The 19948-nt window shown below is 38.6% G+C and overlaps 1 protein-coding gene across 4 annotated transcripts in view; it reads right to left on the bottom strand.

Annotated features, from left to right (window-relative positions):
- SOX6 (SRY-box transcription factor 6) overlaps window positions 1-19948 on the bottom strand; it is a 2230635-nt gene that overhangs the window by 136031 nt on the left and 2074656 nt on the right. For all 4 annotated transcript variants that reach the window (XM_044082775.1, XM_044082774.1, XM_044082776.1 and 1 more), the window contains one exon: window positions 11774-11976. In XM_044082775.1, coding sequence (XP_043938710.1) covers window positions 11774-11976 — 203 coding nt within the window. The remainder of the gene's footprint in view (window positions 1-11773; window positions 11977-19948) is intronic.

Here is a 19948-nt window from a genome sequence, read left to right as displayed (position 1 = left end):
ACTGGTTCCAAAGAAGGCGATCGACTCTGATACCTGAATTCAGAAGGCAAGTTCAACTTTGGAGCTGAGTGTTCCAATTGCTCTGATGAAGCCTTGGATATAAGATCAGCTGTTTGCTCCATGGGTTCCATTGGAGCCGACAGTCTAGGTGCTTTTTCCCTCAGCTCCAAGGAGGATTTTGGCTCCAAAAAAGGGCATTCTTGGGACTTTTCCAATTTTTCAGACTTGTCAGATTTAGAAGACAATTCCAAGGATATATCCTCAGAAAAGGGAGTTTTTTAACCCTTTCAGAATGAGTTTATTCTTGTGCTCCATCAGTGCTCTCTGGTTAAATCCATGGCAGATGGAGCACGACTCTTGTAGGTGAAGAGGCCCTATGCAATACACACATAAAGTGTGTGAATCACTATGGGGCATCTTTTTTTCCGCATTTTTCACACTTTTTAAAGCCAAGAAGTTCCCCTTCCTGTTTTTGAGACATCCTATAACAGGAAAATGGGAAAGAAGAGACACATGCACATAAGCAGTCCTCTAACTTAAATGGACACCTAGAAGAAAAGAGAAAGAAAAGCTCTCTATTTTTTTATTCATCCTCTAATTAAAATGGAAAAAGAGGAAAAGCAAGGGAAACGTCCTCTAACTTAAGCAGATGTTAGTTAGATGTCCTCTAACTTAAACAGACGCTAACAAAAAGTGAAAGAAGTAAATTGCCTAATACTTTCTCTAAAGAAGAATTAAGAGTGGGTAAAGATATATAATACTGTTTAAACAGAAAAACTAAGCTAACGATAAGAAAATATGAGCAATACTATCAGAGAAATAGAAACACTTAGCCCAGAGCTTGTTAGTAGAACTTTCTTTGCAGAGTGGCAAACAAGATCTGAGTAAGCTAAAGGGTTGCATTATCAGTAAAGAGGGATGCCCACAAGCTTTGCTGAAGACCACGAGCTTTTGAAATGGCTGAGATGGATCCAATGGGTTGGATCTTTCCCATCAATGAGAATAAAGGTGATATTAACAATATCACATCATTTCATATGGATTTTTGCAGGTTATCTTTATCATTTACAGTATATAGAATGAATACCGTGTATAATTCCTGCTGTAACTCCTGCCTGCCACAGCTGCCGAGAAATGACATTGTTTTCAAAACTCAACTTTGAAATGCAGAAATTGGTACCAGAATGTACAGGCTTTGTGCTAGTTTAACCTCACAGGATGCACAGTAGCAAGTCCTGCTTAAAACCCAGCCACCATCAAACAGTCAGTGATGTCTTAGAAAAGTAAAGTAATATTCATACCAGTGGCAGCATGGATATTTATTGTCTATTCATAGTTTACCCTTTTCCTCAATGTAGTGCGAACTAGGAGTTGGTGTATTTAATTTGCAGGGGGTGGGGAGGTGGAGCCTCCCACATGGAGAGTGCAGGGAGGCTTGCTCTCCTGCAAAAATGAAGGAAAAAAAAAAAAACAAATGTATGCATGATCAGGAGTCAGTGTATGCATCATGTCACACTGAAATCTGCATGGTTGTCAGTCATGCATCTTTTCCATACCACGACACTCCTGTCTCACCTATCAGTCAATGAGGCCATGCCCACTTCTGCTCAAGACCGGCATGCAATTTACTATACTAATGCAAAGCCAATGTATAAGCTTTTGTAGTTTTTACAGCATAATCACCACTTTTACATATGAAGAAAAGTTAATGTCACAAGCAGTTCTGCTGAGTTTAAAAAATTTTCTAAAATTATGAGAAAAAAATCAAGATGCACAGATATATAAGGTACTTATCTTCAGGGTGAAGTCACTATAATCATGACATTTGTGTTTAACCCTGTTTGGAAATCTTTTTTACCATACAGAACTCCTCCGAAATGGTGGCATATTCCCTGTGAGGAATCAAAGCAGGGGTCATACTTGCATATGTCCCCAGAAAGGTTGTATGACCCTCCTTTATATATCTGTATTGTTTCATTTTCATTTTGTTAATTTCCAATCTGACAAATGCCTGTGCTTAGGTACATGGAAGCTCAAATGCATATATATATATATATATATATATATATATATATATATATATATATATGTGTGTGTGTGTGTGTGTGTGTGTGTGTGTGTGTGTATTCGTAATATTGAATATTCAAAAAGAGTGAATGTTCTTTCAGCACTGTTTGCCAACTGCAGTGTGTATGTGAGAATGCATTACAGCAGGGAATTTGCCTTTTCCCCACTGTTGTGCAATTTTGGAGTTGTTTACATAATTAACAAGAGCTTTGGAGGACGAAGTATTTTTCCCCTTGTGATTTTGTAAGTCTATCTAAAAGAATATTTTTTTTTTTCGCTGAAGTGAGCATTCTGTTTTTCATTAGGCAATTACATCTATATCAATATCTGTATCTAAATCTATACACACACACACACACACACACACACACATATAGGTGTGTGGGTGTATATGTGTGTGTATGATCTAATAATGTAGCACCTACATCTGCTGCTGCACAAAAATATACTTTTCCCTTCCTAAAAAACAAATAAAAGAACCCTACTATATATAAAGTAAGATGGTAGGTAGCAGCTAAAATTGTTATACAGCAGACAGTGTTTTCTATTCAAAACAAGAAAGAATACTAACACTAAGTAAAACAGTAGCCGATGTGTTAAGTCTAGTAAATAGTCTCTATCAAGTCTAATAAATAATCTTACTATCAAGTAAAATAGTTGCTAGTATTGCTAATTTGTAGTAATAATAAAACTAGTATTTTTTTTTATAATATTTTACTTTTTTTCTCTCCCTAGGTACCTTTTCCCCATTGTGTCAGCCATCAGGCTTCTCTGTTTCAGCCCTTCCATTCCCTAGACATGAGGAGTCCTCAGATCTGCTTTAGTGACCCTGCCATTTAGGCAGACATCATCCAGGGTCATGCTCTTGATCCATCTTTGCAATGAGATCATTTATGTAAGTCTCTGCTTCAATTGCTAGGTTGTGGGATGGGCTACCTACATCACCTTGGGTACTAACAATGCCCTACCCCTGTAAGTACATGCTGCCGTGCACTCTATAATGAGGGTTACCACTAGGTAATGGCCAGGCAAGCTGAAAGCCTAACCCCAGCAGACCCATTGCAATGCCACCCCTCCTCTGAGTGATTGAAACTATTCATATCTTGCTCTGTCCCTTCCTTCCCCGGGATGGGAATGCCCATCCTCTCATGCACAAGTGATCAACCACCTGAGTGTTCATCAAACTCAGGCCACCAAGGACGTATTCAGAGCTTTATCTTTGTATATGGCAAGTGATATTTAACTCCTTAGAATTTAAAATTAATGTAGAAAAGTAAAATAATTTAACAAGATCAAAAACAAGGAGTCACAGGGAGTATAACTTTACACGCAAGAACTCTCCTGATCATGTACTGTCACTGTAAATATGTTTCAAAACATGACTATCTCTTTGTGAAAGGTCAGTGTACCAGCAGATTATAACATTTAGGTAGTTCCCATGCACTACAGTCACTCATCCCATTCCAGAAACCATTAACCTCACTGGGAAAACATTGTTAAAAATAATGCTTTTGAGTACACAAAAGTTGTATTAGATATTGCAGTCTATGTTAATAAGTAAATATGTCAATATAGTGCATACTTATGGGATGTGTCGTTCAGATGATTTATCCTGCTATATATTCACAAAAATGTGAAAGACATCAGTGTACATAACATGCTTTTTAGCATATCTGTAAAGATGTCCCTAGCCAAGCATAAATTGTCCTATTCCCTTTCCTCAGGGCAGACTGATATCAGAGATGAAATAGCAGACTGACAATTTGACTTCATCATAAAATTACATATCAACAAAATATCTTAAAATGTATGCTCCAAGTCTATTTAAAGTGCAGTGCATTAATTCTTCAAATGGCTTGCTGCCAGATTAGTCCTTTTAGGTGTAGTTTCTTTTTAAGTATTATACATATATCTCAAGGAATTAGAAAGGAATTCCTTATTTCTTCTATCTCTCCAGTCATGGAAATTGCTGTGCACTTCAGTTCTGTATGTGAAGATCACTCAACAGGCAGCACTCATTACTGACTTAAGTCACAAAGAAATAAAGCCTGAAATTCCCTTTTACTCTTAAGTACTGTTAACTAGCACAAGCTAACTTTTTGGCATGGTTTTGCTTGCTACCTCTGCTGTAATATCTTCTATAAAGCACATTAAAAAATTACATCTGCCCAGATTGCTTGCTTTCCTGAAAATGTGCCACTGAACTGGTCACCAGAATATAATCTGCTAAGTGAAAACCTATAATTTGATCTCTCCACATCCCTACATAGCCCTCAGAGATCTAATCTGCTCATTTTCCTTTAGCTACAGGCCTTTGCATCCACCAGGCAGAATTTAAAACTTGTAATTTTTTTTCAGCATAGATGAATAGATTATGTGTGGAGTCTGCATGCCCTCCCTGCGGTTGCGTGGGTTTCCTCCAGGTGCTCCGGTTTCCTCCCACATTCCAAAGACGTGCAGTAGGTGGATTGGGCACTCTAAATTGGCCATAGGTGCAAGTGTAAGTGAGAGTGACTGGTACAGATGAATTACCATGGCATGGCTAGCCACTCGGCGGTGTAAACCTTGGCTCAAGATGATTGTCACTGTTGAAGTGACACCCCGACCCCATGTGTAAAATGGGAAAAGGGGTTATGGATGGATGGATGGATGGATGGATGGATGGATGGATGGATGGATGGATGGATGGATTACTCAGCTTCAGTACATACCTTCATCAATGTTGAACTTGTGCTTTTACATAGTATGTTTGATCATCTGATATGGAATCAAGAAACATATATATTATTATTATGTTAGAAAACCAATACACAATCTTACTCTTAGCACTGTTCAGAACTGATACTAGTTTTTGAGATTAAAGGTGTCCCGGTTTGTTTCAGTTGTAATGCCATTTAAGTATACCATAAAATTAGGTATTATTGTACTCATAACTAACATTATGTTTGTAAAATGACTTGTAACAGGGCAAATGTCATTATTTTAAATTAGTCTGAGAGTACATGGTTTTAATTATATTACTAGTAAGATGTGTGTGTCATTATTTATTTAAATTTAAGACTTTTTACTTGTAACCTGAATAACGATCCTACAATTCCTCTGTAAATGCACTTTTTAAAATATTAGACAGAATTTAACACAGTAGAACACTGTAACAGCTTTGTTCCAATTTGAAGAGCTGTAAAATCATGAACCTTTATTACAAGCATAGGAGTACTGTACATTGGGATAGGACATTTTAATTCTCGTAAACCTGGAAAGAAATCTCAGGGGTGACCAATAGGATGATATAATCAAAATAAAGCTAAGTGCTTACATAATAGACTGAGTTAATAAAATTAAGGTTGGCAAAACACAAATCCTCAATACCACAAGGGAGAAGTTGCATTGTACATAGAGAGGTCAGTGACAATACATCATCTGGAATACTTCATGCTGATCTAGAAATCTTACCCCTAAAAGAACACTGGCAATACAACACTACTACCTAGCTGAGCAAGGTTCTCAGGTGTATACTAGGCTAATTACCACAAGAGCCTTCTTAAGCCTAGCCATGAATCCCAGATGTATCTGACAAGATTAGGTACCTTAGAATTATTTTAAGGGGTATATGTATGCCAGTGCTTGGATGGTCAACCATTTACAGGCTGCCCTTGTCCTTTAAGGACATAGGTGCAAAACCAGTGGTGAATTTCTGATTCCCCAACCACTGGACCAAGTTATGCTAGAATTGGGTTAGAAAAGAAATCATCATCACATGGATGGGAAGCCTGTTCTACAGAAAGAGTAGTCTCTGAGAAACACACCTGTTCCTCCAACATGTTCTATTTATGTCACAAACACATTCAAATCCCTAGATTTAACAATAATGATGCTATTTGTTTTGTGGCTATGCAGATAGTTCGTCAGAGTGGGGTCCAGGGATACTTATCAGGCACAGATTGCCTCTCAATAGTCTGTTGGAGACAGAGTACCGGGATAAGGATTTAAGACGATTTGCATAGCACATGTTGCTTAGGCCCTGTATCCCTTTTATGAGAAACCTCTGTGGTATTTAAGTTGTTGTATGTACCTGGCTCTATATATATATATATCAGTAACTGATCTGATGAAGACTGAATAGAGTGGAACAATGCCTTTCTTGGATACAGATGCCATACCCTTGCTTAGAAGCCATACAATATAGAATGATTTCTTTACTACCATAGTCATATCATGGTCAACACCTGGTTACTGTCTACTTGTTTCCCTAAATTCCTAACTACTGGATCTACTCTTATGGATATGTTATCATTTACATAGTTTCCAAGTGTAGAGACTTCCCAAAGGTTACTATTACACAGTTCTTGGCAATGTGTTTTAGACCATGGCTCTAGCATTGGTTACTTGACTGAGTCAGCCCTTCTTGGAGAATATTAGTGTTTTGAGAGGATTCTATAATTGCATCTAGTATGTAATCATCTGAAAACTTGGTCATCCAAAAGCCCTTTATGTTGGCCTCAAAATCAGAGAAGTCCAAAAAGGAATGGATACAGCATAAAGACCTGAGAGACCACTGCTAGTGACTGATCTCTTTGGGGAGGTGGACTTCCCTATACTAACTTCTTGGACCTTATCTGAAACTCACAAGTAGGCGGTTATACGTAAATTCCATGAGTTTGTCTACAATGCCTGAGTGGGGTACCTTTTGTTTTCATTCACTGCATTGATGACCTTCTCAAAAAAGTCCACCAGGTGGAGTAGGCATAATCTGCCCTTGATGAAACCAAAATGAATTAGATCCAGTGTTTGAAGATATCTGATGTCATTGTAAATCATTTCCATTATAAATATTATCATGGTTTTGCATGCAAGACTAGTCAGACTTATGGGTATGTAGTTACTGTGATCCATAGCTGGCCTGTCTTTGTGCAGAGCGATGATGGTTCCACATTCACATGGCTTGAAGTTTGTTTAGAGGTTGTATTTAAATAGTGACTCTAGTAGCTAGGTCATGTTCCATGCTATTTAGGCGACATCCTGTGATATTACCTTGGTCCACTGATGCAGGACTGCTGACCTTTGAGAATGTATTAAGGACCTACTCCTTAGTGATAGCTGGGGGGGGGGGGTGTTTGATGGTATTTTGGCATTTCCTGTGGTGTAGCTGGGGGGAGGGGTAAAACTGGAGTGGAAAATGTCAGCCAGTAGACTTGCTATATCTTCTGGCTCAGTTTACAAGTAGTTCAGCACATTGTTGTGTACTATTATTGAGTATGTAGTTATAGATAAAAAAGTCTTATGGTATTTCTTAGTCAGGGAGGTTATTTTTGCCTCAATTTTGGCTTTGGTTGACCTGAATTGCCCTCTGAGTTGTTTGCTTACATCGATGACAGTTTTTTACCTGTTGGGTGTTGCACTTTCAATTTTTTGCCATGACTTTTTTCTTTTTGTTAAATAACCTGCTGATGTTGAGATTCTACCAGGATGTCTTGATTATTTTGAGTTTATTCTGTTCTTATTCTTGGTAGGCACAGCTGTCTCTATGCATCTATTGATGTGAATATAAAGGTGCCAATTATGCAGAGGAAACAATATTCTCAGGGTTAGGGAGGGGCTTCAAAGTTTGCCAAGTTATCACTTAATAATGGGAAGTTTGCCTTAAAATAGTTCCCAAAATGTTCCAGGGTTAGTAGGTGTCCCGGGGTTTATTTTCATTTCAAAGGAGACAACTTTATGGTCCAACTTTACCAGTACATTTACATCCCTAGTGGGTGTATGAGCTATCTGGTCCAGGCTGTTAATGTTGACAATGTCCAAGAATCCCTGGGCCTGCACGTTTGAGGTTATGTATGATTCCCATTTTACAATGGGGTAGTTTAAGTCATCCATGAATAATACTGAGTTAAATAGTGACTGCCTCCAGTAAGTTAAACATGTGTTATGGGTTTCCTGGATAAAAGACAGGGATATATAGCTTTCAAGGACCTGGTATGAGACAATGTCTGTGGAATTTGGACAATGGAGAAGCTCAAGGGTGTCACACTGTTTTACCCATCTTAGGGTATGTTTTTGATGTAAATAGTGACACCTCCACCTGTATTCTCTGCCTATGCAGTAGTTGGTCTAAATGTGTGTAAGACATTGTAGTTAGGCACTGCTGGAGTGCTCCCTGTGGCTTTAAACCATGTCATGTTCAATGCAAAAATATCCACATTTTCCAGGTTGAGCAGAAATTGAAGGGAATAGAGTTTCTTGTTTTGACTCCTGACATTTAGCAGTAACTCAAGATTTTCCAGGGGTGGATATGCTATTGTGAAACTTCATCAGTACTGTCTTCCATTCCATACAAAAAATGTAAATCAATGCATGAGAGGGAATCCGTATACACACACACACACACACACACACACACACACACACACACACACACGCATATGTATATATAGATATATATATATATATATATATATATATATATATATATATATGTATATACATACATGTATGCACACACACAATATATACATACACATATACACATACATACACACACATATATATATATATATATATATATATATATATATATATATATATATATACATATAGAAACACAACGCATACATACCTATATATATAGTTCTCTATCAGTTGAAAGAGTTTTCAGAAACTCAGAATTCGTATGACTGAGACCATATAATCGCGTCTTTGAAAACTCAAAGCTTCTGAATGGAGATTGCAGTACAGTGAGGATCAGGAAATTTATCTTTTGCTCACTGTAGTGCGATCTCAGAGTTGGTATACATAATTTGCAGGGGGTGTGGGGGGTGCAGGGGGTCTTGACCCCTGCAAAAAATGTAAAAAAATAAGATTTTTTGTGGGTGTTTTTTGATGTTTGAATTTAGGGAAACTTGATCATACGGTTTTGACCATATGAATTTTGAGTTTCTAAAAACTCGATCATCTTACATAGATCCATATACGTATGTATGTATGTATATATACATATATATATATATATATATATGTATATATATATATAGATGTATATATTTACACACATGCATATACATATATATGGGTGTATATCAAAATATCTGCACTTAAAATATTGAAAAAAAGTCTTTTTTATGCAGAGGGAAGCCCCTTTGATGGGAGTTGTGCCTACCATATTCCCTACAACATATACATACCAATTCCAGGATTGCACAGCAGTAAAAAGGGCAAATTTCAAATTTTCAATATTTTGAGTTTTAGCTATTTTGTGCCAGCAGCAGCTTTTCAGTATTATGACTTTAAAGCAAATGAATGTCACCCATCTTTCTATATGGGTCTACTTTAGATAACTGAAATACCACTTACCTGACTTTTAAATCACTGAGACGAAAGCACTGAAAACCCACTTAAACAAACACTTACATCACCAACAAAAAACTACAGGTAAGTAACCCCTTGGCCACCATGGTGAATTTTGCCCCTTTCCCCACTATGGTGTGATCTCGGAGTTGACATATTTAGTTAGGGGCGGTGGAGGGGTGCAGCCCCCCACATGGGTGGTTTGCATGTGGTTAAGTTTTCATGTTTTTTTGTGGTGCGACCAAATGGTTACTTACCTGTAGTTTTTTGTCAGTGATGTAAGTGTTCATTTAAGTGGATTTTCGGTGCATTTGTCTCGGTGATTTAAAAGTCGGGGAAATGGTATTTTGATTATGTAAAGTAGACCCCTATATATATGTATATATATATATATATATATATATATATATATATATATATATATATATATATAGATATATACATACATAGGTACGCATACATATTTAAACACACACAGACAGATATAGCTATTGATAGGTATAGATAGAGATAAAGATATAGATATATATTTGCACAAATTGATATATAATTTTTTAATTACCTAATCAGTAGCTAGAATAAAGATGATATAGGAAATTGAAGCCAGTTGCATGACAAACAATGGTCAAAATTCAGAGACAGGCAAAAGTAGTTTCATAATCTAACCTACGTACATTTTACTTGTCGACTTTTTTTCTGGATCCAAAACCAAAAAAACAGAGAATAATCCAAAAACAAACCACAGTCAAGGATAGTAGAAAAAAAACCTTCTTTGTCAACACCGAATGTGTTGCCCAAATCCACCACGGTATCCATTTCTTCGTAAACTTCCTCATCCGGACCCATTAACTTTAACAATGCTGATTTTAATAATTTGCTAGTTTCCACTTTGATGGAGATCCAGAACTCTCTTAAAATTTTGGTTTCCAACGCTAATGATGCCGATGAATGAAGCAAGCTATGTAAACCTGATTATCATCGTGATGTGAAAGCAGGGGCGAACGCCTTGGGTCCGGATGAGGAAGTTTACGAAGAAATGGATACCGTGGTGGATTTGGGCAACATATTCGGTGTTGACAAAGAAGGTTTTTTTTCTACTATCCTTGACTGTGGTTTGTTTTTGGATTATTCTCTGTTTTTTTGGTTTTGGATTCGTTTTTGGTTTGCCATGGCTGAGGTTAATGAAGGTATTAATGAAGATCCATTGTTGGATATTTCTATATATCCGACACCTTCATCTAATAACATTAACTTTAACAACAATGCTGATTTTAATAATTTGCTAGTTTCCACTTTGATGGAGATCCAGAACTCTCTTAAAATTTTGGTTTCCAACGCTAATGCTGATGCCGATGAACGAAGCAAGCTACGTAAACCTGATTATCATCGTGATGTGAAAGCAGGGGCGAACGCCTTGGGTCCGGATGAGGAAGTGTACGAAGAAATGGATACCGTGGTGGATTTGGGCAACACATTCGGTGTTGACAAAGAAGGTTTTTTTTCTACTATCCTTGACTGTGGTTTGTTTTTTGACTTTTTTTCTGGACCGTCCATGCCACCATACTGGGAAGTATCAACATCTATCTGTGGTGAATTTTGAAACCCCATTTTATCACCAGTAGCACCATATCAAATCTGACGAGAAAATGGCCACAGAGCTTCAGCTAATGCTGCTCTAAGATGGACATCTAGATTGAAATGTACTCAAAGAACTCTGGTGTTTTGCATATCGTGATAAAATTATCACCGAACAGCTTTGATGCATAAGCTATACAATGCAGCTTTGGTGACAAGTACAAATTACCAGAAAGTTTATTAATCAGAATATCTCATAAGCAAGAATGTGGTGCTGTTATGATATTGTTCACTGTTTCAGCAGTCATCATAATAAAAATTTCAGGTTCTTGTTATATTTATCCATCTCCCTATAATTTCAAAGTTTCTTTTTATCATGCTGCAAGACTAACATTAAGCACATAAAACAGAATAAGGAAATACCCTATTATAACACCTTAAATAAAGAAGATATGTAATGATATAATGCTGAAATCAGAACATAGTCATTACATGTTAGTACAAAAGACAAAACATTTAAATACATATTCCTCTATAGAGAGGAAACATTACTTCAATATTTTATGTTCTAACTGTAAAACAATGGTACGCTGATGAAAATGGTTTGTTATAAAATTATACTAATTTATTAAACAACTTTCTATCTTAGCAAGCTAAATAATTTTCTTTCTCTGGTCTAACACAATTCTATTACCACACCTGAATATACTATGTTTTATCCTAAAAACAGGTTATAGGTTGAAAGAATACAGTGGCTGTTCTTTGCTAAAATGTAGGGAGAACTGAGTCGTACCTTGTCATTTCTGCAGCTGCCAAGTCCCATGTTGCTTAATGAAGGTAGCTTCCCTTCGGTAGCATGTTGTTGCTGCTGCTGCTGTTGATGTTGCAGTTGTTCCCGGTGGAACTGTTCTCTCATCTTTCTTGCCTCCTGAATTGCTTTCATCACCGCATCCTGGTCCCCAAACAGAGCTGATGAGTTCAAACTAGAGAGGATATCTGCAAAGAAGTAATACAGTGGGTACAATTTTTAAATTAAAATATTTTAAATGCCAGATTTATGGACAGTATTCCTTTTACTTTTCTCCTCGCCAACCCCTAGAGGTCCTTTCAGCATGCTAATGATCTGAGTTCTAGGCATGCATAAGACTTTGCACATGTAACACATTGTTTTAATACAGTGAGCTGTACTACTCAAAAGGCATGAAATTATGTTGCATTTATAACTACAATATAACTTATCTCTTTACTTTTCCTGTGACCTATATCATTAAGTTCATCAACTGTGATTTTGCATTTCTGAGCAAAATATTGCAGTCAGCCTACACTTTTGTTGCATTTCTGCTGTACAGCTCCATACTATTATTCCCAATAAACCTTCTGGAGAGATGGCACGTTATTGGAATACTGAACATCAATAACTTGAAACATCTTTCTGTAGCTGACATATGGACTATATTCCAACAAAGATTACTGCTTCATAGGTGCCAGCTCGGAATTTATGCTGCTGTTTTGCTCCAGGTGAGAGAAAAAACAGAGAACATTGACACCTGATTGTCTCTGATTTGACAGTGAGTGTGTGGGACCTTCCTGACTGGTCAAGATTTACTTATTTATTTATTTAGTTATTGCATTTGTTGACTGGGAAAGTCCACTGGGCCTAGTATGAGCCCATTTTCAGTGGAGACCCAGAGAGAAAAGCTCCACAATATTACATATAAAACAAATTAAAAACAATGTTGATACACAGAAAATTAGATACAAGGTTGCAAATATATATAAATATATATATATATATATATATATATATATATATATATATAACAATGATGTCATTACATTAATTAGAAACAAATGTCAATCTGTTAGAGAGAAAAAGGTTAATACATAGGATGAAATAATGTGGGAAGTTACTATCACATGGAAGAAAGTGATAGCAGAAATGGCAGAGTGTATAGAAGTGATAGTAGAAATGGCAGAGTGTATAGAACTGTTAGTAGAAATGGCAGAGTGTACAGAACTCAGGATCAAGGTCAAGATATCTGCCAGGAAAAGACTACAACATGCCTACAGACCCTTGCATCATCTGGACAAGACCTTTGATCATCAAAAAGTCTGTGGCCTACTTCTCATCTTGGGATTAGTGACATTGTTTTGCTTCTGGTAAGAGACGAGCAAAGGGTCACTGTGTCCCACAGTGGGATGTTGTGGTGAGACCAGCACTAGTAGTAACCAGGTAGTAGTTGTTTATGTGAACTCCCACTATTCATCATTCTCGGGTAAGCTAATTCATTCTTTTCGGTAAGTCCTACTTGATTAGCTATTGTCTAAACTAACTTCAGAATATCTCCCTAAATATGTCATCTAGAAATTGTCAGGGTCTGCAATAGTATTTTCCTCTCAAGCGTTTGCCAGTGCACTGCATAGATGCAGTCATCTTGACTTGACATTTTCCTGTAAAAGCACTCTTGAATTTCACCAATACCTAGATGCACACAGGCAAAAAGTTCATGCAGTGATAAGCACTGTCCCCAGAGCTGCAAACCAGATACTCCAGGCTTTATTCCATATTCTCACCACAGTTGTTTAATCAATGAAAAAGGGCTTGTTGCTATGGATATGAATTTCCCACTGTCTACCAGCTTGGTGGATATGGGCATCATGAGGCAATGTAGAAACTGCTTTATGTTTACTGACAACGAGCTAATTCTCAAACACACTGATAAAGTATGTGACATATGTAGCTACACAATGTCCCTGGAGGCAAAACTCTCATATAAAAGGACTGTTAATGTCAATCAGGTTCATAGGTTGTTACTGGGCTAGTGACCCCAAGGTCTTTATAAGCTTAGCAGTGTATACCCAATATAATACTAGAGCAACCCAATATAAAGGATCTTGCCAAAACTCAAGATCTTAGTTAGCAATGACTGCCCATATCTAGGAGGGCCATAGATGAAATCCCCAGCAGGAACTTACGGTTTCCATCTAGTCATCCAGGCTATGCTTAAACACGGTCATACAAGATCTTTGTTTGATGTGAATTATTAGCCTATTTCAGAGGAATGGCAACCTCTGAGATACATATCTGTCTCTCCAGCAGGTCCTATTAATGTCATAGGCCAGGTTAAGGTCCTTGGAGCAGATGATCGTTGTCCCATTTGACTTGCTGATGTGCACCATTTCTATTAGGTATGGATCTGAGATTTCTCTGTAGGCCAGGCACAAGTCTCATTTCTGTAGTCCGTATGCTACTCAGTACAGTGACAGTGACTTCAGTCTGTCAATGTATGATGTGCTGGAGACCCTGAATTTTCTTTGTTAGAAATCTCTGATGTCTCTCAAGTTGCTGCAGGTGACTAATAAGGTACATATAAAAGGAAACATTGTACTGAATTTTTTGCCTGATGATGGTCGAGTACAGGGGAATTATGACTTCTTTCCCTCTTGAGGCAATGCCTTTACTAATGAGATGTGTGATGTAGGAATGCCTTCCTTACCACAGCAGACACATGGTTGTCAAAGTTTAGACTACAATCAACTTGCATTCCCAAGTCTCTCACTAGTTGTTACTCAGGGTATTATTATTTATATCATAGCCTGCATGGTATCGTTTTTATCAAAGGGACTGATAATGCATTTTTTAGTACTGAGTTTGAGTCCATGGCTTTGATACCAATCATTGGTTTGTGAAAGTCCCTCTTGAAGTATACTGACACCATTTGGGGATTCAATGATTGCACCTAATTTCCTGTTGTCAGCAAACTTAGTCAGCCACAGCCCCTCTGTTTTGGCCTGAACTTCTGAGAAATATATTCTAAACAATAGGGGGGCCCAGCACTGATCCCTGTGGAAACTCACTGGTAGCGGGTCTGCTGGTTGAGGCAAATTCCCCAACTTTGACTGAGTGTGATCTGTTGGTGAGCCAGTTAACAACCCACCTGATGAAATAAGGGTTGACATTCAACTGGGAGAGTTTATCAGTGATGCTTGAATGTGAGATTGTGTCAAAGGTAGGCTGTATGCACAGATTTGCCTTTGTCTATGGCTCTGGTGATGTTTTCAAAGAAGTCTACTAGGTTTAACAGACATGACCTGCATTTGACAAAAACAAACTATGTTGGATCACCTGTATCTTTATTTATAAGGTCCATGATGATTCGTTCCATGGTCTTACAGATAAAGCTGGTTAAGCTTATGGCTCTCTTGTTCCCATGGTCTGTTGCAGTACTCCCTTTATGAAGGGGGATCCGTTCAGCAGGGCCAAAACCAGTACACAGGCTGTGGCTGAGGAGAGTACCTAATGAATTTGCTAAATCATCTTTTAGATCATTTAAAACGCAACCTGGGATGCCATCCTGTCCCATAGAGGCTATTTTTTTGGCCATTAGTGATGTGCTCTTTGGAGATGCAAGGTGGGGGAGATATAGAGGGAATGCTTTGTGTAATGTTTGGAGGGGACAGTGTGGTCAAATTTTCACCAAACCTGTCAGCTAATAGGTTAGCTGTTTTTGCAGGACCAGTGTGTGTGATGCCATCCACAGCTAGTTCAGCACATGTCTGGGTTCTACCTTTTAGGTTACGGATATAGCTGAAGAATGCCTTATGGTTATCCTTAACTATGGTTGCTAAACATTTTTCGAAGTTGCCCTTAGAGGATTTTACAAGTTGTCTTATTTGTTTGTTAAAGCAGATGAGGGTGTTCTTCCAGTGCTGGGACCTCTCTTTTTTATTCTTAAACAGCAACTTCTTTCTCTTGTTGTTTAACTTATTAATGCTAGATGTCCACCAGGGAGGCTTGTTTTTCCTTGATGATCTTGTTTTGATCCTATCAGGTACAGCTGTGTCAATACATTTGTATAAGTATTTGTGTATACCTCAGTATAGCTGTCAATACCATCTGTGGGACCAGGAGCTTGAAAATTATTTATGTCATCCCTTAAGAGGGTATAATTAGTTTTGGTGAATTTTTTTAGCAAGATTTCACCTATGAAGTGTTAGGATGTTATAGCTACTTCAAATGTGTCTGGTTTGTGATCATATTTAACCAGTGAGGGTCCTATACTTGTGGTAAAGCAATGGTCACCCATACTGGTGAGGACCATGTCGAGAATATTTCAGCCCCTTGTGAGGTTTCATACTATTTTTTTCCTGATCATTAATGTTAAAGTCCAGAAACCTTTGTGTGAGCATGCTGGTAGTTGTATAAGTTTCCCAGTCTATGGAGGGATAGTTAAAATTGCCCAGGACTAGAGTGCTTGGTTGTAATTTGATTGACTCAAGTAGGTCCAAATAAGCAGCATGGGTATTGTGGTTCATTGAAGGGGGCCTATACCTAATGATGACTAGAAGGGAGGGTCTTACCCACAATTAGTTGAATTTGGAGTAATTCCATGGAGTCTTCCTGTCTAACCAGTGTAGAGGTGTATTTATCTTTGATGAAGATAGATACCCCACTTCCCTTGGTTCTCAGATGTTCATTTTGTGGTCTAAAAGCGTGGAAGGCATTGTAGCCTTGCAAGACTGGGGTACTCTCTGTGGCCCTGAACCAAGTTTCTGTGACTGCACAGTCATCAGCATCTTCCAGGCAGAAGATGTCTTCCAAAGAAGTGCAGTTTCTAATTTAAACTCTTAGTGTTTAGCAGCATGACCTTTAATGTATTTGTGAGTGATATTTTCATGTTGCAAATATCGTTCTTGAGACCTTGCCTAAAACAGGCACTATGGTGGAGGCAAGTGCCTTAGCCTGTAATCAAAAGACTAGGGGTGACAGGTGAAGATCATCTCTGGCAAAGCAGCATGGTCCATCAAACATGCCATCCCAGACTGGTAGGAAATGGATCCTCTTAGAATGACACCAGAAACTAAGCCAATTGTGAACTTATTTTCTGTTTATACAGTGGTATCATTTTAGGTGACAGTAGAATGCTGCTCAAGGCTAGAGACATATCTGCTTAGGACACATATTCAGAGACCTCACTCATGCCTCCCTTCATATAGTCCACTGAGGTACGCCTCAAGTCATTAATTCCAACACGAACTATGACGGAGTCATAACGGTACTTGTTGGGTACTTGTTGTTGACAGACTTGAGCGCATGTGTGATTTGATGGATCTTGGCACCCAATAGACAGCTGATGTAACCTTCTCCATGTCCAGCCTGGTGAGTGGTACATCTGTGTATCTCACAATGGAGTCACCTATAATTTAAAAAAATTAGTTTAGATGTGTTTTGCCTTAGGGGCTTATTTGGAGAGACACCGTTGCTTGTGTTTTTATGTGTATTGAGTGTTATAGGTGCTGTATTAGGAGTAGCATGTTTGTGTTTGGAAGGACTCTGGTGTTTAGGTAGGTTTCTGGTGAGTACCTCCATGTTTGATGGTTTATGTGTTAAATGCATGGTTTGTGTAGGAGCTGTATTATGTGAGCTGACAACCTCTTCGGTGTTAACTATTCTGTGTGTGACAGAGCAAGGATTCTGGAGTCTTTGTGCAGATGCATGTCTCACAAATTGTACTGGATTCACTATACAATCACAAAATACTGAACTGTCGAATTTCAGTATTTCGAGACTGAATAGTCGAAAAACCACATACACGAAAACCCACAATCATGAATACTACAATCGCGACCATTTACAAACACACACAAACCAGGACATAATCACACACACACATACACCTACCAAACTAAACAAACATAACAACACACACAAACACACTTAACCTACCTATAAGCAGGGGGGCAAGCCCCCACTGCATCCCCCACACACCCCCTACTTATACATTCTAACTCTGAGGTCGCACTAAACACACAAACACACAAAAAACACCACCGCACGCACTCACACACACTAAAATACCTACCTATTATCCTCAAACACACAGCACTTACCTGAATCCCCAGATAAATCCACAAACTGCACCACATGTCACGAATGCAACACCATGATAGTGGCGGATTTGACATTTGCGGATTCGGCACAGTATAGTTTTGGTTAACTGCACTTTCCAATATTCGGTCTCGACATACTGAATTTTGACATTTCAGTACATCGAGATTGTCTAGTGTATCCATTGTACTTGGGTGATTTAGGAGTACAGGGTTGTCAGTGTACATGAGGCAGTTGCTACACTGCCTCAGGATACCCATGTCAATCAGGCTGGTAGGAAAAATGGAGAGAAACTATCCATAATACTAGGTTAAAACCTGTTTTCATAGCAAAGAGAGAAAATGGAAGGGTGTGGTATATAAGCAAGGTCTTTACTAATGGGATACTCTATAAAGGGTCTATATCAACGGGGATTCTCTATATGGTATGAGACTATTGTAGATTTGGTTGTTTTTGGGACTGCTTAAGGGGCAAAAGTGCAGCGGAGGTACTTTCTGAGCAGGTGAGTGCAGTTTAAGGACTTCCCATCTGGATCACGGGCAGCTATTAAGGGAAAATTTATCTAATGTAGTTTTTGCATCTATAACTGCCAGTGGTACCCCAACTGCATGCTAGTGCACAGTGGTGCATCGTGTTGCGCTATGTGTAAACAGATGACTACAGCAGAGCAGTGACTAGTTGCTTAACTCTGTGGAGCTGTGGTAAAACAAGTGCAAACCCACAGCTTATGTAGCAACAGTGAGAAAACTGACATAAGTAATTTAACCAATAAAAAAGATCAAAACTGAGCCCTGTTCCAGCAACCTTTAATCAGATGAATCCTAGCTGCACTCTCCTGCCACAAGGGTGCAGGAGCCCACTCTCCAACAAAAGATAGCCTGGTTTAGTGCTCATTTTAACAAACTGGCCACATTCAGCAGGTCTGAATCTAGTCTATGCTACAGTAGACAAAAAGTGCAACAAATCAGCAAGAACAGTTTTTGTAAAAATCAGCAATATAAGAAAAGTACAGTTTAAAAGTGCAAAATATAGTATAAAATTGTACTTACTGTTAGCAGAATGCAACAGATTCCCTGGATTGCACAGATGAATATAGCAGAGCAGTGGCTGGTTGCCTAACTCTGCTGTTGCCAGTAGTATACCTGCTGCACCCATCACACACATTATCAAACAGACACATAGACCCATATGTGCTGAGGCACTTAAATGTAACCTTAATAAACCCCAAAGACCTTAGCGTTGTTGCCTCACAGCAAGAGGTTCTCCTGTTCGATTCTCGGCTTGGGTTGGGAGTGCCTTCTGTGTGGAGTCTGCATGTCCTCTCCGTGGTCGAGTGGGTATTCGAAAGACATGCATTGAATGGGAATGCCTTTGTTGAAGGTTGGGCGTCGGACTGGCAACTCGACACCATAAAAACTAACTGCCAATCATTAGCGGACCAGAGTTCCGCTGTGGCAACCCCTAACTGGGAAAAGCCGAAAGACAAAATAAAACTAAACCCCAAAGACCTCCCAGAAGAAGCACATGTAACAATGCACTCAACAGCCTCAAATGCACTCTTTCAAAACAACACCAATATCAACATATACAGCCACATGCCATGGAGTCATAGCATATCTAGTGGATGGGCAACAGGGGCAACTACCCCAGGTGGAAAGTGTTGTGGGATGCAAACAGCTCATAGGTTCATAGGTACATAGGTAGATACTAGGCTATCGGCCCAAGGGCCAAAGTACGCCTAGCCAACAAGCTTCCCTGGCTTACACCACCCAAGAAAGTTATTTTCCTGTGCCCCTGTCGATCAGAGCCACAGAAGTGATCCCTGGGATGTATTTCCTATTTCCCATCCACTCATCAAGATTTCTCTTGAAGAGTGCTAATGAGGAACTTTGCTTGACATAGATGGGTAGCTTGTTCCAGAGTATTGGAAGTCTCTGGAACAGGAATCTATCCCTCCAGCATGTCCTGTTTATTGTGGTGACAAGGTTTAGGTCCCTAGAGCATGTAGCTCAGAGGGATTGGGATTTCTTTAGGTGTAGCATGTCCAACAGCTCTGGGTTTGACATAGCTTTATATGTT

The sequence above is a fragment of the Protopterus annectens genome, chromosome 9.part0, assembly GCF_019279795.1.
Source record: "Protopterus annectens isolate FY-2018-M chromosome 9.part0, PAN1.0, whole genome shotgun sequence".
Taxonomy (NCBI): Eukaryota; Metazoa; Chordata; order Ceratodontiformes; family Protopteridae; genus Protopterus; species Protopterus annectens.
The sequence above is the reverse complement of the archived record's forward strand: the minus strand, read 5'-3'. Positions and strand labels throughout refer to the sequence as shown.